The sequence below is a fragment of the Helianthus annuus genome, chromosome 2 (genome assembly GCF_002127325.2).
Source record: "Helianthus annuus cultivar XRQ/B chromosome 2, HanXRQr2.0-SUNRISE, whole genome shotgun sequence".
Lineage (NCBI taxonomy): Eukaryota > Viridiplantae > Streptophyta > Magnoliopsida > Asterales > Asteraceae > Helianthus > Helianthus annuus.
In genome coordinates this window covers 5,038,014-5,063,559 of record NC_035434.2, presented here as the reverse complement: position 1 = coordinate 5,063,559, position 25,546 = coordinate 5,038,014, and the positions used below count along the sequence as shown (strand labels likewise).

General features: G+C 40.1%; 1 protein-coding gene and 1 non-coding gene across 2 annotated transcripts; both read left to right on the top strand.

Moving 5' to 3' along the window:
- The first annotated feature begins 5,980 nt into the window (after positions 1 to 5,980).
- Positions 5,981 to 6,086, top strand: LOC118489889. Its single transcript, XR_004887902.1, has one exon. It is a non-coding gene; the product is annotated as a small nucleolar RNA R71 (small nucleolar RNA).
- A 13,666-nt stretch (positions 6,087 to 19,752) lies between these two features.
- Positions 19,753 to 20,814, top strand: LOC110895305 (neurofilament medium polypeptide-like). Its single transcript, XM_022142597.1, has 2 exons — positions 19,753 to 20,019; positions 20,326 to 20,814. The coding sequence occupies exons 1-2, from the start codon at positions 19,753 to 19,755 to the stop codon at positions 20,812 to 20,814; spliced, it is 756 nt and encodes a 251-aa protein (XP_021998289.1).
- The last annotated feature ends 4,732 nt before the right edge of the window (positions 20,815 to 25,546 follow it).

The window sequence follows — 25,546 nt, the reverse complement described above, 5'->3', positions numbered from 1 at the left end:
ACGGCTCCCAGCCGTAGCTTACGGCTGGCAGTGAATCTTTACGCCAAGTTGCTCCTGTCTTACGGCGGAGCATTGTTGAAGCTTTTGGAGCCGTAACCTACGGCTGGGAGCCGTAGGTTACGGTGCTGAGTGAGAAATTTTCTTCTTTTCTCCATCAACCCTTGCGTTCTTCAACACTTTGATTCCCCAACTTCTAGCGTCCATTCGTGCCTCCTAAAACCCACCTTTTGAGCACTTTAATCACCTGCATAACCCAACACAAAGTGGTCATCTAATTCAAGCAATTAACCGAATAAAGTGTAGAATATGCGTTGTATTAAACCTTTTAAGGGTTGTCCTACGGACCACCCGTCACATCCCCACACTTACCCGTTGCTTGTCCCAAGCAACCACTTCAAAAACTATTTTTACCATAAGCGACCAATCGTGCGAACCAAACTAAAGTGCCGTCCTTTTACTAACTTTTTATCATACCATAAAACACACCCCTCACAAAAACTCTCGGTGACAAGAAAAATTAGCAAGTTATGCTAAACCACTAAATGCGTATATGTGTGTGTGTGCGACAATAAGCTTGTATGAGAATCAAGTTTACTCCTAACAAATACTTAACATGCTTATGAATCAAGGGAACTTACGGTTATAACGGGGCTAGGTGCAAGGGTAGGAAAGGGAATATATATGTAGTACCGAAGGACCTAACCCGGTCTTTTATTACACAATGAAACAAACAATAAACATGACATAACTTCTATATACAAGACAACTCAACATCACTTTTTTTTTTCTTTTTCATTGCTTTTTTTTTTCAAATAATCAACATAACACCATAACATATCTACATACTACTAAAACAACTACTAACACTATAAGACCGGGTTAGGTCGGGTAAATTTTTGGGAAACTAGCTAAGGGGTAACAAATGATCGGCTTTTAGGCACAAAATGGGCAACTAAATGTCCAAACCCCCGCCCCTCTCGCGACCATGCTCATATATATAATTAATGAGGTCCAACCCCCCAAATCCCACACTCGCACTCACCTAGACGAGGCATCCTAAAAGTCCCCTATCATCTTCAAAAGCATGCCAACTCTAGGACTTAACAAGCATTCACACACAAGTTCTATTTACACACTACACACACCGCCACTCAAGCAAATAATTAACTCTCATATGTGGTTCAATTCTCACCAAGAAAAAGCTAAGAACGGGTGTCGGTGTGTTAAATGGTACAATATCAAGTTTTCAAATTTTTACACTTTTCGCTTGGATTTGCAAAAAATTTTTGAATTTCTCAAAAATTTCCCCCATCCCCACACTTGGGATACATTGTCCCAATGTATGGTTTTGAGGGAAAGATCGCTTTCAACAAGAACACCCACATTTGCTTTGCATCTTGAACCCCAATTTTTTTTTTTTTATTTTATTTCTAAAAACACCACCAACTTTCACAACCCAACAAACACATCAACATCAAAACACCACCCTACCTCCCAACCATAAACTAAAGCAAACAACTAACTATCAATATTTCAAAGCTAAAGAACACAACCAGACTAAGGAAAGAGTACATCGACCTGGTGAAGTTTGATACAACAAATGTTGTAGAAAATCTGACTTCCTCTCACTACCTTCACACCAATCTCCGCACATCTTCCCCACACTTGAGTGTTACCATGGCCCTGAAACATAGAAAAATAAAAATAGCAAAATCAATATAAAACCCCGGGTTGCCTCCCGAGCAGCGCTAAGTTTCGAGTCTTCAGCCAGACCATGCCACCCTCATTTAAGGTGGCTCAAAGAATCGGTTCCTGCCATCTCCATCACTTCCTTGTGCCATTGAGCAAAATGCATCCATCTTGTTTTGACTCGGTGGGTAATCAAATACGCTCTTGCTTGACCCCATATGTGTTTCTTCACGGTCCGGTGGGTGCTTTTTTCTCATTCTTTGAAACACGTTTTTCATACAATCACTAGACTCACCACCCTTCCCCTCAATGGACTCATAACTAATCACTCTAGTTTGAACATCAAAAGACAACTTACGGTTCTTTTCGGTCATGGTAATAATCTCGTCTCTACAATTAATTTGAGCATTTGCCGTGTATAGAAACGGTCGACCTAAAATTACCCTTTGTTGTGATGCCATGTTGGTAGAAGCTGTGACACCCCAGGAAAAACCAGTAAACGATACAACTTACCTAGCTTCCTCAGTAACCGCATGCTAAATTTCGGGACGAAATTTCTTTCAAGTTGGGGATAATGTGACAACTCGAAATTTCCAAGATTCCTATTTCGCATTTATTGCACGTTCAGTTATTGTTAGTTGTTTACTTGCACAATTTGGTTTGCTATGAAACTGTATACGTTTTGATACAATAAAGTGTTTTGTGGTTGTGCATGGTTATGTGCTACTTGTGAAAGATTTGACAAATAATGGAATGTGGTGTTGAAACTGTAATAAATAATACTTAAGGGTGTTTAGGGTTAATAGTGAAACCTTAACAACTCATAACCCTAATTCCCTTCCCTAATCATTCACTAATCATTCACAAAGAATCAAAACACGTACTTTCACCTCCTCTAATCCTCTCTACAACCATCTTCTCATCACTCTTGGTTTCACAAGTCTTTTGCATCAAGTTTAATCCTTCAATCCATTTAGAATCAATCAAGGTAATTGCTTAATCATTGTTTATTGATTGTTTGATTGTCATCTATTCTTGATTCTTGTGGTATGTGTAAACCCTAGTTTTCATATAATATTCTGTGATTTTAATTTGATTCAGAAATATTGTGATGATGATGATGATTAGTTACATGCTTGATAGATGGTTCTTGGGATGATTGTTGATTGTTAAGTACCAGTTGATTGATTTTGATCTTGCATTGTGTAAATCATGAACTAGGGTTTGGAATGAGCGTTGAAACGTAACTGTTGTAGAAGAAACGTAACTGTGAACTTGAAATACTCGTATGATTGATTTAGTTGTCTGCGTTTTAGTAATGATGTTAAATGTCTGAGTTCTTTACTTGTTTATGTTGTCAGACTTTTGCTTGATGATTAAGGATCCGCCTTTTAATCCACACACCCTTGGTCCGAGTTTCCTTGGCATATGTGAGGTCCGACTTTTGTATAAGCTTCAAGGGATCCGAGTTTTTATCATATAACATAGGGTCCGAGGTTGTGAGGTTGTGATTAGTCCGAGTTTGTGACCCATCACCCTTGTCCGACCTTTAATGACTTATAGAAGGTCCGAGTTCTTAATGAAGATGCAAGGTCCGAGCTTTGCAAGGGGGTTTTTGGTCCGAGCTTTAACCCACCTCCTCATGTCCGACTTTTGTGACTTCCTCCCCCTGATCCGAGTTTTTAAGCATACTAATGTCCGGGTTTTTCATCATGATCACTTGTCCGAATTCTTTTAATTTGAACTCAAGGAGTCCGACTTTTAACCAATGTGATGTGTCCGAGTTTTAGGAAGCCTTGGCCTGACTTTTTGGACAAGAAACCAGGTGGTCCGAGTTTTTTTAGTCTGCATGATTATGTCTGACTTTGTGTTATGTATATATTATTGTCTGACTTTTACCAAGTGTGAGGTCCGACCTTCTATTGATACACATGGGGTCCGAAGTTTTGATTGCACATGTTAATCGAGTTATGCTTTGATGTTATGTCCGAATTTTATGCTAGGGTTGTGGGTTCAATAACCTCTTAAACTTGTTACTTCAGTAACCTCATTTGGTATAGTAAATATGTTTATATGTTAACCTCATTATGTCCATTAAGTTACATTTGTTAACTCTGTTAGTATCCCATTCATATGCTAACTGTGTTAAGTGTTAACCATGTTAAGGGTATTAGTTCTGCGAAAACATGTTATCTGGTTAAGTGTGATGATCTTGTTAAACTCGACGACTCTGTTAATTGTGTTACCGAATAGCTTTGTTTGAATTGATGAAGAACACTGTCATATGAGGCATAATTGTATGAAAGTAAAATAATTGTTATGTGCTGCATGATGATTAACTGCCAAACACTATGTGACGTTAGATTGTGTGCAAGATTGTCAAGAACGAAAACTGATTATACATACGTGCGTACGATAGGTCGTGATTGATTAACTGTGAGCGTGCGTATTCCTTAGCATACCGAGCAAACCAAGGTGAGTTCACACAGCCAAGGCATGGGGTTCCCAGGTGGGAATGGGATTTGATGAACTATTGTACATAATCCGCTGATAGAACTACGACTAGACTAGTAACACTTATTGAACTGATCTTCGCACACCTGCCAAGGGTTGGCCGCGATATTATGACTTACTTCGCACACCTGCCTTTGGAAGGCCGCGAATTGAAATTTACTAATCTTCGCACACCTGCCTGGTAGGCCGCGATACAGATAAACCTAGTCTAGAATACTCGGGATGAACATCCCCTAATATCTTCGCATACCTGCCTGGGAGGCCGCGATGGAAACTAATACGATACATGACATAACGAACGAACATACTACTACTCACACTATACTATTACTGAACTGTTAACTGTGAACTCGCTTAACTAGTTGTTGACTCGTTGCTGCATGCCTTGCAGGACGTTAGGTACTTATGGAGCTTGCACTGGAGGTGCGGTCGTTGTGGACAAGGATCGTGATTACTACGTTGAACTGTTATGACATTCAAAACTATTAACTATGTTGGGTTACTTACTTGCTTCCGCTACTTAAACTATGTTTTGTTGGAACATCAATTGTATTGAATTGGGTTTATGAATTTCTTTAATTATTTATATTGTTCAATATGGTTGGTGGCTTGATCCTGGTCATGTCACGCCTCCTAGCGGTGGTACTCCGCGTGTGGATTTTGGGGGTGTGACAGAAGCATAGTCCAAAACTAGGAAATCCACCGGGTATTCAAACTCTCCCAACTGAATCTTAACATTCCTAACCATTCCCCGTGGACGCCTCCAACTTCCATCCGCCAAGCTCACCATGGTGTCTATATCTTCAAGCGGACCAAAGTCGTACATATCGTATAGATCGCTTGGTATCACACTCATGCTTGCCCCGTAGTCCAACAATGCGTGAGGGATTTTTAATTTCCCACGCAGATAGGCACGATTGGCACTCCATATTCTTTATCCTTCTCGACTTCGGCATCTTTTTCCAAACCTGCATTTATTTGACACGAAGAGGTTAGACATTTTTCATTAAATTCGGTACTAGGAACGGTGCTTACCACATTGATATTAACGCTTTTTATGTTCTTGGGATTTGTCACCGTATCACTTGGTAGCTGGCCTTTTGCTTTCTTCAAAATTGCCACTTCACTCGCAAGTTGACCCATTTGAGTAGTCAAAGTTTGAATAGCTTTATCACGGGCCTCGTCCTTTTGCATCCGAACCTCATCACGTTGATTCATTCGTTGCATTTCAACTTGCATCGCTTTCAACATCTCCATCACTTCGTTTCCACCCGAAGAGCTTTGACCTGTTTGATATTGCCTTTGAAATCCTTGGTTTCCTTGGAAATTCGGGTTAGCTTGATTTGACGGGTTCCCATACCGAAAGTTTGGGTGGTTTCTCAACCCGGGGTGGTAAGTGTTAGAATTCATATTATAGTTTCTACCACCCCCTCCTTGACCTTGCACAGCATGAACCTCTTCATATTGCCCATCACCTCCTTGGAAATTTTCAGCCGCATGACCTATTTCATTGCAAATAGTACAAACATCATAAATTTGATTAGTAGTTTGAACATTACCATCGTCAACTGCATGAACTTGCGATCTCGTGACAGCCGGTCGTGCTCGCCTTGATGCTTGGGCTTTCCTCTTTGAGGTAATGGCCATTTGTTCCAAGAACTCCCAATCCTCATCTTCATAATTTGTGCCAAAAGTCCCATTTGTGATGGACATTAGATCACGTGCATCCTCGGCACACAACCCCTCGTGGAAGGCATTCATCAACTCCCAAAGTTCAATCCCATGATGAGGACAATTTTTGATCATCATATTAAAACGCTCGAAGGCTTCATGGAACATTTCGCCTTGTTGTTGTTGGAAACTCCTCAACCCCTTCCTAGCATCATTGGTCTTTTGGGCGGTATAAAACTCGTCTAGGAAAATTTGTTGCATTTCCGCCCAAGTATAAATAGATGCCGAAGGCAAAGTGTAGAACCACTTCTTTGCCTTGTCCTCCAAAGAAAATTGAAATAATACCAACTTGATATCATCGGCCGAAAAACCTTGACTCCCAAGAGTATTGCAAATTGAGTCATATGCCTCCAAATGGAAATAAGGCTCCTCCGTTGCTAGCCCCTTGTATTTCGGCAAACTTTGTAAAGAATTGGTTCTTACTTCAAAAGTTCTCCCTTGGTTGTTATGAGGAATAACCACCGGTGAAGGATTGTGAGTAATCACCGGCCTAAAATGCGCTTCAATACCCCTCGCATTTTCCCTAAGATGCCTCCTTGGTACACCAAACCGACCTCGTGGACGAACTTGACCCATTGGTCTTTGCATAGGCCCTTGTGGTGCAATTGGTTGTTGAAATTGTTGTTGTGGCACCGGTGGGTGTTGAATTGGCCTTTGGAATGGCGGTTGCACATGTTGTGGTCGAACTTGTTGCAAAGGAACCGGACGTTGCAATTGCGGCCCTTGTGGCCTTGGCCTAATATGTTGTGGTATGAGTTGTTGTTGTTGTTGTGGAATCCCACCAACACTTGATATTCGTTGTGTTTGACCAGGTATATAAGTCAACTCCCCTTGATCTCCACTACCCACATAGGCATAACCCTCTTCTTCATAACCCTCGAAATCTTCATATCCTTCTTCATATCCATCTCCTTCTATACCCCCCCAATGATGGCCCAAATGGAATAGATGAGTATTGAAAACCGGACTGGTTTGGTACTCCAAATGATGAAGTAGCATGAACAACAGTTGAGCCTTGTGGTAGTGTATAGGTGGATTATGATTGACCTGAAACTGGGAAGAAATGGGTGAGAGGTGGAATTGTAGAAGCAGGGCTAAAGGTAAGAGTAGGTTCAATTTGTGTAGTAATGGGCTGTGTGGTGTTGGTTGATGTGACATTTTGAAGTAAGGTGGGTTCGGTAGTATTTGGTGGAATGGTGGTATTTGGTGAAGGTTGAGTGGATGTTGGTATAAATGATGAAGTGGATTCACCCGTAGTGGGTGGTGGTGGTGGTGGATCCATGTATCGAAGTGGTGTAATTGGTGTAATTGGTGTTGCTGGTGAACTGCTGATTGTATTTTCTCTTAGCAAAATTCTGTTTGCTCGCAAAGTTCGCTCGATTTCCGGATCAAACACTAGTGGTGAAAGCTTGTGAGAGCTTCTAGTACGCATGCACCTGTCAATACCTGCACACTAAACACACCTCGCGTAAACCAGAAAAATAACAAACTTAAAGTAAGAACAAAAATAACACACATTGGGCACTACTCCCCGGCAACGGCGCCAAAATTTGACGTGATGTCGTGGTCACGCAAATTTAATCCCAAGAACAACTATGTAAATAGTGGCAAGTGGGTATCGAACATAGGGAGTTTGTGGAATATGTGTTATTTGAAAGCTTGTCTAATTACACTAAATTGCAAGAAAAGTAAATTCAAGAGTGGCTATGATTTGATTTTTTTAAAACTAAGAATGTTAATTAATTTGCAAAAGAAAATTTAGTTTGTAAACAATGTTAGAGACAAATGACTATCTTGAGTTTCCGGTTTGTTTCAACTTTTGTGTTAATCATTCAACTAGAAAGAACTACATAGACATAGACATAGTTCATGTATAACCAATTGCAGTGATGAAAGGGGACTAAGTACTCAGATTCCGAGAACGTGAGGTTGTCACCTGATGATCAATCAACCCTTGCCCAAACCTAACTATACCCATGATATCTCGATTGCCAACGGCACCAAGAACGTATGGTTTCTAATTAGTTCAACATAAGAATCAACAAGTTACTAACAACCAATTATACACCATAACAATCAATTCAAATGAAAAGGAATTGTTATTCTAGAAATATAAATAAAAACACAAAAGTCTACCACAAACCTTCAACACAAGATAATCATCCAAGTATTTAGCCACTCATGGCTTTAGCTAACATAATGCAAGAAATGGAAAAATATTGTTCACCAACAAAAACTAGATAAGAATTTAGTGAAAAGATAGTTCCAAGATATGTTTCTTCACTCCCAAATGCTCTTCATATACTCTCTAACTCGTTCTAGCCAAGTAGTAACCGAAATTGCATGATTAGGCATCATAAATATCCATAAAATGGCCAATAAATGCGAAGGTTACAAGATGGGATCAGTCGGAGCCGTAAGCTACGGCCCCCAGCCGTAGCTTACGGCAGTCAGCGATGTGCACAAGTCAACTAGGAGCCGTAAGCTACGGCTCCCAGCCGTAGCTTACGGCTGGCAGTGAATCTTTACGCCAAGTTGCTCCTGTCTTACGGCGGAGCATTGTTGAAGCTTTTGGAGCCGTAACCTACGTCTGGGAGCCGTAGGTTACGGTGCTGAGTGCGAAATTTTCTTCTTTTCTCCATCAACCCTTGCGTTCTTCAACACTTTGATTCCCCAACTTCTAGCGTCCATTCGTGCCTCCTAAAACCCACCTTTTGAGCACTTTAATCACCTGCATAACCCAACACAAAGTGGTCATCTAATTCAAGCAATTAACCGAATTAAGTGTAGAATATGCGTTGTATTAAACCTTTTAAGGGTTGTCCTACGGACCACCCGTCACTCCCCCTTAGTTGATGCTTCCAATCTCTAAAACTTTCATTCGTTGTAGATCAGCGAACTAGCAATCTTTGGTTAAGCAAGTATCTTCAAATCTTCAAATCTCTTTTTCTTTCTGCATTGTAGTAGAAGGAACCTACCATGCATCCTCACACGTTCTTCACTTCACTCTCAATCTGCACTTTACTTGTATTCTGCACTTCATTTTGATAACTGCACCAATCTGTTTAGAAACACAAGCAAGTATCTCAAAAAACCATTAGCCTTTTTCACATTTAAAGATAAACCAATATTTTATCTTATCTTGCAAAAACAACTACCTGTCAGTTCAAAATGGGAGACCTTTTAAAAGGAAAATCTTTTTGGTATTTTTGATATTTTTCAACTCAAACTAAACTAACTAAACTAAACTAAAAGATATTTACAATATTTCTTTTTGTGAGAATCATGTGCAAGAAGATCATATCAGCACAATCAAACTGTTTCACACAATTAGATTATTCTTTATTTAATGTTTTAGTAAAAAGTAGTTCAAGACGATTACCAGTATGTTTGTCCATTTAAACAAAATGCATGAACATTTCAAGTACCATTACCGTATTATACGTTAAGGTAATTTTAGAATACCGAAATACGAGTGTGTCCCACTTCAGGATGTACCCCCGCGATCAAGGTATGCACAAAGATTCATCGTAGTAGGCGAGTATACTAAATTTATCCGTTTTGTTTTTCAACGATAGATAATTGGTGAACAGGTCAGTACTTCCCTACAGCAGAGAGACCAAAATATCTTATCGAGGGCTAAAACAGATACCATTTTTGGTACGAATTGTGCATTTTGCACTTATTAAATGACTCTCTTTGAGAGCTTTTTGATTTTCAGGGTTTTGGCATTTTTAGCTCTTTTAAGATATCCTGGGTGTGTCTAGGTCAGCATGTATCTGGATGTAGCAGAAGGATACCCCTGATATCCCCGGATGAAATAATAGTATAAAGACCCAAAACTTCAGATTTTGGCAATCTATCAACGCAAGAATTAAGGTCATTAAACCATACACCACTGATGTGTTCTCCACTCATACTCAGTGCATTTAGGTTTATATCACTTTGGTAAGTTGATTATTTCATGCTTTTGCCTACTGGCACATCATATGATGAAGTTGCTATCACACTTAAGTGATTTTAGGTTCAATTTCAGTGTGACAGTCTAACTTGCTGATGTACTATCATTTCTCCTTTTTCACACAATGAAAACTCATTTTTGATTTTCTATTTTTTTTATGTTTTTCATTTTTAAAAATTTACAACTTACTCCCCCTAAACTCACACACTATCTAAAATCTTTTTGGCTTAGAGGAACTTCTCCCCCTAAATTTTTGTTTTCATGGAGTAAGTTTTAAAAACACAAATTTAAACACAAACAGACTCCCCACTTTAAATCTGACAAAAGTTTTTAACACATCAAAAACAATCACAAAAGTCAATAATTCGTTACCCATGTTAACCGACTATTCACCTCAGTTGCTTTACAGGAATAACCACTGTCGAACACATCAACAGTCCTTCTTGGTCATCCTGCATTCACTCAACAACTCAGTTAGTCTTGAGAACCCAAGCCCTGATGGTCTTGGGTTTTCCATATTCATCCAATACAGGAACATCCATCCAATATCCATCACTCCTTAATGGAGTCTTGGATTGCTTACCCATTATTGAACAAGATTGATAATTTCCATTAGGTCTTTGATTGTGAGAGTTCCAATAACTTCTCGTATATCCTGACCGTTGGAAATTATTATCTTGATACCTTCTATTCCCATTATTATACCATGAATGTTGAAAAAATTTTGGATGTTGTTGAACATTCGAGTTACTAAAACCCCTATGTTCATTTCTTTGTTGAAAATTTCGATTACCCTCAGTTTGGTATTGATTTTGATATCCAAAATTTCTATTTTGACTTTGAAAACGATTTGATTTACCATTATGATGACTCAGTTGTGGAGAAATACTTCTTGGTCTATCAAATCTTTTCGAAGTTGAGGGTTTAGATTGAGATTCAGGTTTCTTTGTCTCACAACTTGTTTTGACATCATTACTTGAACCAACCTGATTCCCATCCTGAACCTCTTCAACCTTTTGTTTGCCTTTCTTCGAAGGACAACAACTCGCCACGTGTCCTTTGTTGTGACATTTAAAACAGGATCTCTTCTTATAACTTTTCTTTTTGTTTGATCCCTTTTTAAATGTTTTGGTCTTTTTGTCTTCAGTATCCTCATCCACTTTATGAGGTGTACTGTTAGACCCAACAGATTCCTTCAAAGAAACTGGACTATTTGGCAAGTCCACAGCTATCGGATCCACTACTACTTGTGCAGTGGCAACAAAATCAGTTAGCTCATCTTCAGTTGGTAAAAATGAGTATTCTTGATTTCCAGAAGATGAAGCTTTTGTATACCCCACCCCTGTTTTATCATTACTCTTTTTAAACCTTTTTGAATTTGAGTTCTGACTAACGAAGAATTCCCAAAGTTGTGTAACTTCCCTTGAAGTTCTACAATGTTGGCTTGTGCATCAGCCAATTCTGTGCACTTTTCTGAAAGCTCGTTAGTCTTTTCTTTCACAGTTTCACGAACCAAATCAATGACCTGTAACAGTTCATTGACTTTGCTTCTTAGACTGCTAATTTCCTGTTCAGTTGATTTGAGTTTATTTAAACAATCTGACTCTCGTTTAATCAAAAGAACATTTGACTCTTTTAATTTTTGCAATTCAGCTAACTGAATTTTGTTTTGCTCCGATAGTCTGTCAACTTTACCCTGTAGTTCAGTGCAACTAAGACATGTATGACTTACAGGTTCTGATGTTACCTTCACCTCTGTTGCTTGTTCATTCACATCTTTCAAGCCCTTTGAAACTTCTGCATCCTTCTTCTCAGCACTTTCCTTATCAGCTTTCATCTTTTCAACCTCAGCAGCTGCTTCTCCTATCTTCACAGCTGCAAACTCAGCAACCAATGCTTGATCACAAGTATTCACTTTTGACGAGATATGATAACGTTTTTCCAAAGCTTCCCACAGCTCTCTAGAAGTTCCATATGTCTTGAAAGTATGTTTAACACCCTCAGGCAAGGACATCTTTATTGCTGCGAAAGCTTTCTTCTCAGTATCAACCAGTTGTTTCTCAGATTCATCCATCTTGTTATAAGAAATAACTTTAACTCTTCCTTCAACACGACGAGTATGAGCAACATAACCATCTATCATACAGCTCCACATTCTTGTATCTTCACTCTTCACAAATGCCTCAAACAACTCTTTCCAGTCAGCATATTCTTTGACATTTACAAGCTTTGGCCAGTTTTTAGCAACCTCTCTTCCATTATCCTTCTTAGCCATTTCGCAGCGTAAAAGTTTAAATGAATTTTGGTAACCTGTGTCAAAATCCAAATCTAACTTCTCTACTGGTCCTTGTTGAGCTTTTACCGTAAACGAACTGTTAAAACCGTACACAGTTTTTTCCGAAAACTAATTTTACCAAATTATACCTTTAGATTCGTCTCAAAATTACGATTCCAATGATATATAATGTCAAAAACCTATTTCGGGATATTCCAGAGTCTTTTTTTTGTTTTTTTGTTTTTTTGTCCTAAAAATCCAAGGATCCCAACGGTGCAAACGGTTTACTGAGATGAGTCACGGATAATTTTCTAAACGCGTAACAGTGAAATTTTTCTTACGTAAGCCAAGAAAAATTCCACCTTTTTCGAAATGATCAGAAAAGGTCCGAAATGGTCAGGAATGTTGATGCTTATCCGGAATGGTCCGAAATTAGCTATTCTGATCCGAAATGACCACTTTTTGTCCGAAATGGTCTGTAATCCTTCACAATAATCCGATATCAACACCTTCTGATCCGTAATGGAGCAGTCTGATCCGTAATGCTAGCCTGTGGATCCGAAATGCAAGCCAATATAGTCCGAAATGCAGATTTTGATCCGAAATGCAAGCCTGTGAATCCGAAATTCAAGTCTGGAAATCCAAAATGATCAGAAATTGCCTGTTTCAGGTCCGAAATTGATCAGAAATGCAAAATTTCTATCAGTAATGGTCTGAAATTCAAGCCTGTTGATCAGAAATGATCCGAAATGCTTGAATTTTATCCGAAATCACCAGCAGAACACGAACTCAGCCTTCAAAATCCTCCAAAAACGCAATTTTTCTGCAGAAACGATTCTGAACCAGGCCAATCAAGAGCCGAGCGCTCTGATACCAATTGTTAGTCCCCTTACGCGTGCGGATCGTAACAGAATCGTCGATCCAACCTAGAGTGCGGAATCCTCTAGATCAGATTTCACAGAAAAACGAGTATAACAAGAATCAAGAACGCGATACACTTTCAATCCGGTCTTCTATTGATTATCCAACACGAAGTTTACAATCAATTCAAGACCCACTAGAATTCTCTCAGCCACTCTCTGTAGAATTCTCTCTGTCTTTCAATGTCTCCAATGGCTCTAATTTCTCCCTAAACCCTAATGCCAAGCCTTGTATTTATAGGACAAGCTTTGCATATGGGCTTTGGTCTGGGCTAGGCCATTCTCCAAGCCCATAACACTAAATAACTCCCTAACCAATATGCTAAGCCCAATACAAAATATCCAAAGACTAAACAAACAAACTATTAAGCTATTGACACAAAACAATGACCAACAAGTTCCGTATTGATCTCGTACCTGGTGCAAATCCCATTGCCAGAGCTCCCTACCGTCTTGCACCGTATGAGATGCAAGAATTATCTAAGCAGCTTCAGGTGCTCTCTGACAAAGGTTTTATCTGTCCTAGCTTTTCACCTTGGGGTGCTCCCGTTCTTTTTGTCAAAAAGAAGGATGGATCTTTCAGGATGTGTATCGATTATCGTGAGCTTAACAAGCTTACCATCAAGAATCGATATCCCCTACCTCGCATCGATGATCTCTTTGATCAATTGCAGGGCGCTTCTTATTTTTCGAAGATTGATCTGTGATCTGGATATCATCAACTTCGTGTGCATGAAGAAGATATTCCCAAGACAGCGTTCCGCACTCGATATGGGCATTATGAGTTCACAGTCATGCCATTCGGTTTGACAAATGCTCCTGCTGTTTTCATGGACTTAATGAATAGGGTCTGCAAGCCTTATTTGGATAAGTTCTTCATCGTTTTCATTGATGACATTTTGATATATTCTAAGACGCGAGCTGATCATGAGCAACATCTTCGTGTTACTTTGGAACTCCTAAAGAAAGAGCAACTTTTCGCCAAATTCTCCAAGTGTGAATTCTGGCTTAAAGAAGTCCAATTTTTAGGACATATTGTCAACGAACAAGGTATTCATGTAGATCCCTCCAAGATCAGTGCGATTAAGGACTGGGATATGCCTACTACTCCTACTGAAGTTCGTTCTTTTCTTGGTCTTGCGCGTTATTATCACCGCTTCATTGAAAATTTCTCAAAGATTGCAGTTCCTCTAACTGCTCTAACTCAGAAGAACAAGCAATTTCATTGGGGATTCAAGCAAGAGGAAGTGTTTCTGACTTTGAAACAAAAGCTTTGCGACGCGCCTGTACTAACTTTGTCCGAGGGCAATGATGATTTCGTCGTTTATTGCGATGCATCTAAATTAGGTCTTGGCTGCCTCCTGATGCAAAGAAACAAAGTCATAGCATACGCATCGAGGCAGTTGAAGATACATGAGAAGGACTACACCACTCATGATCTTGAGTTGGGTGCAGTTATCTTCGCTCTTAAGATTTGGAGACACTATTTGTATGGTACAAAATGTGTGGTTTTCACAGACCACAAAAGTCTTCAGCATATCTTCAATCAGAAAGAACTCAACATGAGGCAACAACGCTGGGTGGAGCTTCTAAATGACTATGACTGCGAAATTCGCTACCATCCTGGTAAGGCGAATCTCGTAGCCGATGCTTTCAGTCGCAAGGAATGTACTAAGCTTCATTGTGTTCGTGTTCAATCTGATATTCAAGCTCATGCCGATATCCAAGCATGTATTTCTCAGGCTCAACAATCTTGTGTTTCACAAGGTTTGATGGATAAGGAATTTCCTTATCACATAACACCTGCTCTTGAACTGAAGGACAATGGATCGTATTACTTCATGGACCGTTTATGGGTCCCAAGCCAAGTTAACCTCCGCACCTTGCTTATGGATGAAGCCCATAAATCTCGTTATTCTGATCATCCTGGCTCAGATAAGATGTATAAGGATCTTCGTAGTCAGTATTGGTGGCCTGGTATGAAGAAAGACATTGCCTTATATGTATCAAAATGCCTTACTTATCTTAAGGTTAAGGCTGAACATCAGCGTCCTTCTAGTTTATTGGAGCAACCAGAGATCCCAGTTTGGAAATGGGAAAACATTACTATGGATCTCATTACTAAACTCCCGCGCACAAAGAAAGGTCACGATGCCATCTGGGTAGTTGTTGATCGTCTTACTAAATCAGCGCATTTCTTGCCAATCCGTGAGGATTTTTCGGCTGACAAACTTGCTAAAATCTATGTGGATGAAATTGTAGCTCGACATGGTGTTCCTTTGAACATCATTTCTGACAGAGATGCTCGCTTCACTTCTCATATTTAGAGAACCATGCAATCTGCTATGGGGACCCAACTTAATCTGAGCACAGCTTATCATCCGCAAACGGATGGTCAGTCTGAAAGAACAATCCAGACTCTGGAGGACATGCTTAGAGCTTGTGTGGTCGATTTTGATGGTAGTTGGGATTCACATCTTCCGTTGATTGAATTCTCCTACAACAACAGTTATCACTCCAGCATCAACATGGCTCCTTTCGAGGCTCTCTATGGTCGAAAATGTCGTTCACCAGTCTGCTGGAATGAGATCGGTGAGGCTCAGCTTACTGGGCCTGCCCTCATCTTAGAGACAACAGATAAGGTTAAGAAAGTTCGTGATAACCTTCAGACCGCTAGAATCCGTCAAAAGAGTTACGCGGACCTAAAACGCAAGCCCTTGGATTTTCAAGTCGGTGATCGTGTATTACATAAGGTCTCACCTTGGAAAGGTGTGATCAGATTTGGAAAGAAAGGAAAACTTGCACCTAGATATGTTGGACCATTCAAGATCGTCGAAAGAATCGGTAAGGTAGCCTACAGACTAGAGTTACCTCCTGAACTTGGAAATGTTCATCCAACCTTTCACGTGTCCAATCTCAAGAGGTGTTTAGCTGATGAGAACCTCCACATACCGCTTGACGAAATTCGTGTTGATAAAAAACTAAAATTTGTTGAGAAGCCAGTGGAAATCATGGAACGTGAAGTCAAGTGGCTCAAGTGCAAGCGCATTCTGTTGATGCACGAATGTCTAAAGCCTGCGTCTTAGTGTTAGTTGATCAATGTATAGGGGATAGATGTGTTAATTATGTATTGTATAGGGGTTGAAGTGTAATTGTTTCATTTTCATGTTGATATTTCGCTTATATGGACATGTGCCATAAGAGCGAAACCTTAGCTTGAGGTTTCGCTCATACGGACATGGTCACATAAGCGAAACCTTCTCTCCTATAAATACCCATGTTGTTTTCTCATTTTGTACGAACATGTCACCCGTGTAGCCGACCTGCTGCTCGTGTATTTTGTGAAGATTGAATGAGAAAACTGTTTTAAAGTGTATTACTTCTGTTTCTACTCATTTCTAGTACCTGTTTGCTTTGATTCATGCCGATTTTGTATTTCCGCTGCATTTTTGGTAGTTGCTAGCTTTCATTGACTCACACGAAGGTCAAATACGATCCTACAATTGGTATCAGAGCCAGTTGTGAGCTAGTTAACCCGAATCAAAGCCTTTTTCTAGCACTTTTTGAGTTTCTGAACTTTCTGCCAGACAAAATGGACTGAGATTTGGACATACTGTGTAAAACTATCTAATAACAAACCCTTGAGAAGTTCAGACCTTAAAACAGCCTAAAAGTGACCTAAAATGGCTCGTGAATAGGTTTCGCTTTTGTGTCATCTTGAGAGGTTTCGCTCTTACGGCATTAGCGATATCAGGGGTTTCGCTCAAGAGGTTTTGCTCATAGTGTCATTTTTGAGGTTTCGCTCCTGAGGTTTCACTTATAGTGACATTTTGAGGTTTTGCTCATAGTGTCATTTTTGAGGTTTCGCTCCCGAGGTTTCACTTATAGTGACATTTTGAGGTTTCGCTCATGGGTTTCGCTTTTAGGGTTTCGCTCATGGTGACATATATGGGTTTCGCTCTTAAGGTTTCGCTCATAGGTCACAATCTGGTTTCGCTCATTTGGTTTGTGTCTGGTTTTGCTTTTGTGAACAGCAGGGGATTTCGCTCATAAGTACACTTAGTGTCTGGTTTCCCTTATACGACCTGTTTTAGAGTAAAATTCATGTTTTGAGCGTTTAGTCCATTTCGTACGCGATCGAGTATTGGAAACTCAGTCTGTGTTAAAAGTTTTTCGACAGAAACAACCTGTTAATCAAAAAGTTAAACATTGTTCGAGATTTGTCACTAAAAATGGAACATCAAGATTTTTATAACTTGTTTGCTGGGAGCGGTATGGCTATGCAGAGTCCGGCGAGCATAGTGCAGAACGTTAACATGGAAAACGAGTTGGGGACTATGCAAAAGCCACCAAAGCTCATGAGTTTAGATGAATATGCGGGTTGGTCCGGCCGTTTCAAAAACTGGGTGCAAGCCAATCACTTCGAGTGTTGGATGAAAATAGAAGCAAAGTATGTGCCACCAGTTAACGGTACGGGATTGGAAAAAGGTATTGGGAGTCTAACAGAAACGAAACAGATTGATTTCAAAGCTGAAAAGAAGATAGTGAGCATTTTGCAACAGGCTATAAAAGAAGACATCCTCGTTTTACTGCAACATGAAGATAATTCACAGTCTATGTGGCAAGCGTTGAAGCTGAAATTCCAGGGCAGTGTGTCAATGATTAAAAGCAAGAAGGCTTTAATCAAGAAAGAATTTGACTTAAAGGCGAGACAACAAAGCAGTTAATCGAAAGATACTGTCATCTCGTGGTTGAAATGAAGCGTTTGGAGATAACAAAGACGAATGAAGAATGGATCGATAAACTGTGTGATGCACTTCCGTATGATGAGTGGGGCACGTATCTAATGATGTTGAAGAACAATTCAGATTTTGTGAATCTCAACCTTAGCTCATTCATCGAGAAGATTGAAGCCCACGAGCTGGAATTGCTAAAAATCAAGAAAATGAACTCAGCGAGTGTGCAGCAAGATGTATCGTTGTATTATAAAGGCAACCTTACAGTTTCAACCAATCAAAGTCCAAAAATACAAACATGGTTCATTGCCGATAACACCTCAAGTGTTTCTTCAAATACTCCGCAATCCGGAAATTCTTCACCAATTGCCAACTTTGAACCAAATGTCAAAGCTCAGGAACAGCCTTCACCTCATAGTTCTACTGGATCAAAACATCAGGCGTACGTTTCTAGGGTGCAGTGTAATATTGCAGTGAATATCAAGAATGGAAACAAAATAATGGAAACAGCTGCAAAACAACATATAGCACTACTTGCTTCCGTTCTCGAAGCTTATGAGGGATTAGTGGCAGGGAGGATCGGTAATCTTGACATGACGAAGGAGGATTACGACTAAATCGATCCTGAAGAGCTTGAATTGATCGACATCAAATGGTGCATGGCGAGTTTGGTGCATAGGGCTCAACGTTTCATGGAAATTAAAGGCCGGAACAGTCTATCAGGCCCCGATCAAAAGTTAGGGTTTGATAAGTCGAAGTTACATGGTTTAAATGTAAAGAACGCGGTCACTTCAAATGAGAATGTCCAAACCGTGAAGTGAACAATCATCAAAACCCGTTCACAAACAATTACTACAGGCAAGCAATCTATCACCGACCAAACCAACAGCCAGCTGTTCAGAGGCCACAGAGAGACAATAAACCGGAAAAGGCGCTCATTGTGAATCAAGATGATGAAAAGGTTGTGGCAGGTTTTTGTTGGGATAAATACATCCCGGGTAGCGATGAACAGGCCATGATGGAAGAAGTTGTTGAAATTTCTAAGACGGTGACTGAACCGGAAGTAGTTACTGAAGATGTTTCTGAGGTTGCTGAAGAAGTTTCTGTTGAAAATAAGGTCGATGTTGAAGAAATAGCTGTTGAAGTGCATTACTACCAGTCAGAACAGGAGGAGTCGGCATATACTATGAAATCGATATTGCCTCCTAATGTGTTTGATTCTTTTGCAGGTTATTTCGAAGAACCAAAGACCGGATCATGCCCGAGATACGAAGAGAAGAAAGAAGTTGTTGAAGAATTGATAGATGTGTCGAAAGAGCTGACCGGAGAGGCATTGAAGGACATAGCTGATAAAGCTTTAATGGGAAAGCTCAAAGAGGTAGACTCAGAAACCGAGGAGTCAAAGTTTGTCAATAGTGTGTCTGTCAAACGAGAGGAATCTGGAGTTCAGGAGATCAAATCTGTCCAAATGTCTAAGTCTGAGTTAGACAATGTCGGTAAAACTGTTTGCGTAGAGCAGGTTGTTGAAAAATTTGTTTCAATTCCTGAAACACCGTGCAAACAGTGTTTAGAACCATGCACGGAGTGTCTTGAAAAAGACACTAAGTATCAGGAATTAAAACACCATGCTGATATGATTAAGTTTGACCTTGGCCAAGTTAAAGAGGCGTACGATAAACAAAAGGAAAGTGTTGAAAATGATAAAGCAACAAAATTGGCTAAAGCAACATTGTTAGATAAACAAATTGAGGTCAATTTTCATTTAGACACTATCGCATCGCTTAAAAAGGAACTCGAATTGGTTAACATTGAAAACGATTGAATTGATAAAAAATTAATGAGTTATGTGGCTTCATCGTACGTTCTTGAACAGATTGTCCCCCAGCAGCCACATGCTGCACCAGTCTTTAAGAGCGTTCCACTCCAATGTGGAGTCACTATACACAGAAATATCCAGATGGGGTGGAAGCTGCTTTGAATCTCAAATTGAGATCGATCGAGGATGAGTTGCCGGAAAACATAGATGTCACATTCTCCTCATCCGATACAGACAACGAATCTCAGGTTATCAAAACTGTTGTCGATCAGGTGTTGGATGAGGAGAGTGAGAAATCTGAAAAGGCTCAATCTGAGAAGGTTGTTAGCAATTCTGAAGATGAAGGGAATTTCTTAGATCAATATATACTGAAATCGGTGAAGAGTGCGAATGATGATCCGATCATGGTGGTATACACTATGGTTGGAACTGACAAACTTTATTCCGATTTCGAGTATCCACTTCAGAATGTGAAGATCGAGAATGTTGAAAAAGTGTTTAAATTGGTTGAAATAAACATTAACTAGGTTAATAACAATGAATTATTTTCGAAACCTAAAAAGTCGATTGTTACATCACGTCCAACAAGTTCGGGAACGAAAGATGGGGTTGGTAATCGTCATAACAAGAAAAACAACTTTAAAAACAAAGGAATTGGGTTTGATAAGAAAACGGCTAAGTAGGTGTTTAAGCCGAAAGAAAAGTTGAATGAAATTTTTGTGGTTGGTCCAAGTGTTGACGATGAGAAAGATTATATCTTTAGTCAAAAGGCTGTGGACGATTTCAATGCAGCAAAGAAGTTAAAAGAAGAGTCAGTCAAATCTACTTTTGTTGAATATGACAAAAGGGTGTGTTACCGCTGTAGTGAAATTGGACACATGGCTAAACAGTGTCAGAAAGTGATTGAGAAACTGGTTCAAAAATCTGTTGTAAAACCAAGTGTTCAAAAACCTATTGTTGTAAAACCGGTTCAAAAGCAAACTGTTTCTAAACCAACTGTTCCAAAGTCAAATGTTCAAAAACCTAGACCTAAATCTCCGACTGATACAAAAGGCAAAAAACCGATGGCTTCTCCGATCCGTATTTTGAAGAGAGGTGAATCTTTGAAGTCGGAGGATAAGCCGAAATCGATTTTCGAGATTGGCGAATCTTCTAATACTCGAAAGACTTAAAAAATTTACCCTAAGACAAAAATGTTTGAAAACCAATCTTGGATCGCGAAGCCGAAATCGTCGGTCGAGGTTAAAAAGATGGAGAATGCTTTGAAAATTGATTTAAATATTTTTAAAGATGACGTGGTTGAGTTTGAAAACGAAATTTATCAGTTTCTTGCTGAATTTCCACCGATAACTATCAAAGTTAAAACAATTGTGAAAGAAGAGGTTCCAAATGTCACATTTGATTTTCCGAAAACAAGTGAGAAGTGTGATGTTGTGTTCGGAAGTGTGTCAGAAGTTAAGAAACCATGGGCTTCATTTTTTAAATAATTTAATTTGATGGTTGTAGGGGCTGCCCAAGTCAATACTATCGAAATGGATTATGGATAGTGGCGCTTCAAGGCATATGACTGGGACGCTTGCTCTGCTCTATGATGTCAAATCCATAAACGGAAGCTATGTTGGATTTGCTGGGAACCAAGGCAGGAGAATCGTTAGTCAAGGAATATTGTCAAATGGCGTGATTTCGTTCGACAAAGTGAACTATATAGTAGAGTGAACAAACAATTTACTCAGAATTTCACAAATCTGTGATAAAGAGTTTAGTGTACATTTTACTAAAACTGGATGTGTTGTTTTGAAACCAGGGTTTAAAATCCCTGATGAGATGGTGTTGTTGCGCGCTCCGCGTGAAAATGACTTGTATTATCTTGATATGAGCATTGCAACACCAACAACTCATCAGAAACAATGCTTTGTGTCAAAAACTAAAGCAACAGAAAAAGATTCGATAATGTGGCATCGTAAGATGGGCCACATTCATGTGCGTAAAATGAACTTTTTACTACATAATGATTTGGTTGATGGTGTTAATCTAAAAAATTTTCACTTAAATGATGATTGTATAGCGTGTAAAAAGGGGAAGCAGACTCGGAAGTCAAACCCACTGAAGATCTTCAACACGATCAGGTTACCTCTTGAGAGATTGCACATGGATCTCTTCGGGCCTGTCAACGTAAAGAGCATGAGCGGAGACTTATATTGCTTGGTGGTGACTGATGACACTATGCGTTTCTCGTGGGTTGTGTGCTTAGAACGAAAAGATCAAACTTTGGAGTCATTAATGGTGCTTTTCAAGAAGATGGAAACGGTGTATAAACTGCCAATCTGGAGGATTAGGAGCGACAACGGAACGGAATTTAAGAACAACAAAATGTACGAGTTTTGCAACGAGAAGGGAATTCTTCATGAATTCAGTGCGCCGTACACACCACAACAAAACGGCGTAGCTGAACGAAAGAACCGGATCCTGATTGAGACAGCCCGTACGATGTTAGCCGATTCCAAGCTACCAATCTTTTTCTGGAGCGAAGCTGTTTCAGCGGCCTGTTACACATTGAATAGAGTTCTTACTGTCAAGAAGTACAAAAAGACATGCTTTGAGCTGCTGCACCGTTATAAGCCGAATCTTGAGTGTTTGGAGCCATTCGGGTCTCCTTGCACGTTTATTGATGAAAACAGTAAATTTGGAGCTAAATCTAATGAAGGCTTCTTTGTAGGTTACGCAAGCCCGCTGAAGAGGGCGTTTGTACCGTGTCTGGGGAAAGTGATTCAAGTCCCGCATGTGGATTGCCAGAAGCAGACCGAATCTCCACAACTTCCTGGACAAAGATTCCTGTTCGACTACGATAAGCTCTGGGAGCCGTTTCATTTGCCGGTCGAGCCGAGTGATGAGGAACTAGCTCTTATGTACCTGTATCAGCAAAATATGTCACAGGAGCCAGTATCTAGACCGCTAGAAGTTTCTCAACCCACCGAGGGTACTCACGATGATGAAGCAGGACCGAGTGGAACAGCTCATGAACCACCAGAGGAACCAGCTCCTTCTTTTGACGAATCTGACAACTCAGAAGCGGAACCCGCTCTGCCTTTTGATGAGGATCCAACGGAAGCTGAGGATCAAACCGTTGATCTTGATATATCGAGCATGGAATCGGAAGTAAATGTGCCTGACAATGCTATGCCTCGGACATTGTCTTACCATCCGTCAGAGCAGATTATTGGTGACCTGCAAAGTGGTGTCAAAACTCGACATCAAATAGATCGAGCTCTTACATGTTTCTATTCATCTATTGATGATATGCAAAAAGAAGTCTCATTAAAATGTTTTATTTCACAGATAGAGCCCAGAACCTACAAAGAGACATTGACTGAGGATAGCTGGGTGAATGCAATGCAGGAGGAGCTGCAACAGTTCGAAAAGCTGGGTGTCTGGAGACTTGTCGATTTACCTGAAAATCAGAAGTTAATCAAGACGAAATGGGTTTTTAAGTGCAAGCGTGATGTTAGAGGTGTCGTGGTGAGAAACAAAGTGCGACTTGTGGTTCAAGGCTTCAGTCAACAGGAAGGAATAGACTACGATGAAGTTTACGTACCGGTTGCCAGACTTGAGGCAATTCGGATATTTCTAGCCTTCGCATCTTAGAAAGATTTTAAAGTATATCAACTTGACGTCAAATCTGCCTTCCTGTATGGAAAGATCAAAGAGGATGTGTATGTGGGGCAACCGCCGGGGTTCACAGACCCACTGCACAAAAACAAGGTGTATCTACTAGATAAAGCTTTGTACGGACTTCACCAGGCCCCGAGATCCTGGTACGAGACGTTTTCCCAATACTTGTTAAGCAACGGGTTCACAAGAGGGACAGTAGATTGCACTTTATTCACGAAGGAAGAGGCAGGACACTTGTTGATTGTGCAGATTTATGTTGACGATATCATATTCAGCTCAACCAACGAAGACCTGTGCAAAGAATTTGAGTGGGTGATGAAGAAAAAGTTTGAGATGAGCTCAATGGGGGAGATGAAGTTCTTCCTCGGGCTGCAGGTGGATCAAATGCCCGATGGAATCTTCATTCACCAAACAAAGTATGTGAAGGACGTGCTTGACAAGTTCGACATGACAGATTGCAGTCCTGCATCCACCCCCCTCACGCAGAATCATGGGATTTGTCCAGATGCGAATGGTGTGAAGATGGACGAGACACTGTATCGATCTATCATTGGCTCTCTGATGTATCTCACAGCTTCCCGTCCAGACATCATGTACCCAACATGCCTCTGCGCCAGATATCAGTCAAATCCAAAGCAGTCACACCTGACCATAGTGAAACGTATCTTACGGTATTTGAAAGGCTGCCCAAGCATCGGCTTGTGGTATCCTCGATCGGGTGACTTTACTTTATCTGGTTTTGCTGATTCTGACTTTGGGAACTGCAAGCAAAACGCAAAGTCCACCACTGCTGGGTGTCAGTTCTTCCGAACTCGACTTGTCACCTGGCAGTGTAAGAAACAAACCGCAGTAGCGCTCTCTACTTGCGAGGCTGAATACGTTTCAGCCTCCAGCTGTTGTTCGCAGATCCTTTGGATCCAACAGCAAATGCGCGACTTCGGTTTGCAGTTCTTAGATACTCCTATCTACGTGGACAATGAAGCAGCTATTAACATTACTAAAAATCCGGTTCACCATTCGAAAACTAAACACATTGAAATCCGTCACCACTTTATCCGTGATTGTCACGAGAAAAAGTTAATTCGGATTGAACACGTGCACACCGATGATTAGAAAGCGGATTTTTACACTAAACCATTTGACAAAAAGAGATTTTATTATCTTTTGAAATTAAACGGGATGAAGAATCTGCAATCTGGGAGGGTTATTGAATGTGAAGCCGAGTTGGGCGGCGATCTGACGTGAACATTTGTCGTGTTGTCAATTTTTGTTTGTACAGTTATATTTTCTACTTTTCAGTAAAAACAAAAACACAAAAATATGTTTTTCTTTTTAGGGGGAGAAATTCGCAGAAAAATACAAAAACATGATAAAATTCTAAAATCCAAAAACATTAGAAAATATCAAAAAGAGTTGTGTAGAATAGGGGAAATGATAGTACATCAGCTAGACGGAAACAGTACGCTAAAGAATTGTAATGTATAAAATGCAATTAAGCAGTCTCTCTAAAGATGTGCAGATATGTTTTCGCAAAATTAGTAGATCAGTTTGGGATATAAACATAAAATTCACTTGCGTCTACGTGGGGAACACCTCCAGGATATATAGGTAACCCCTGAAATCCTATTTGAAAGGTCCTGTATTCTGAGATACTAAGTCTTTATGCTCAGTGATATCTGGGGTATTATCCCGGGACATCTGCTGTATGGAAATACTGACCAAGTCCCCGGATAATACTTTCTGCAAAAGCTTTGAAATATAAGCATCGCCCTCAGCAAGCTGATGAAACAATAAAATTGATAGTCGCTGCTGTTGAAAATAAAAGATCCTCTAAAGGGGACCCACCAAAAAGTCGAAGCCGTCATCTCTCTGCGTATACGGAAGTATCGACCTGAGCTCTCACGGCCCTCGCACCTCACCCCTGAACAGATATCAGCTGTGGTATACTCACCTGTAAGACTGAATACTGGGATCCGGATACGGGAGTATATACTGAGGTGGGACACATGTAGATGTTTAAGTCCTAAAACACTAATTCTGTATCCCTAACAGATTGAAAATTTTGTGAGAATTTAAGAGGATCAATATATCGGCAATCTATGCGAATTGTTTAATGCTTAAAATGAAATGACAGCTTAACGGTGCTTGTGTCTAGTCGGCAGCTGATATGATCCCCTAACACGCTCGAAAAAATAGTGTGTGTACAGTTTTCTGTTTATCCAGTTTAAAATCCAA

What these genes read in the sequence shown, in the direction of transcription:
- LOC110895305 (XM_022142597.1), top strand. Translation starts at nt 19,753, where the DNA reads ATGTGGAGTCACTATACACAGAAATATCCAGATGGGGTGGAAGCTGCT. An exon ending in ATCAATATATACTGAAATCG is followed by an intron (nt 20,020 to 20,325) that starts GTGAAGAGTGCG and finishes ACGGCTAAGTAG; the next exon opens with GTGTTTAAGCCGAAAGAAAA.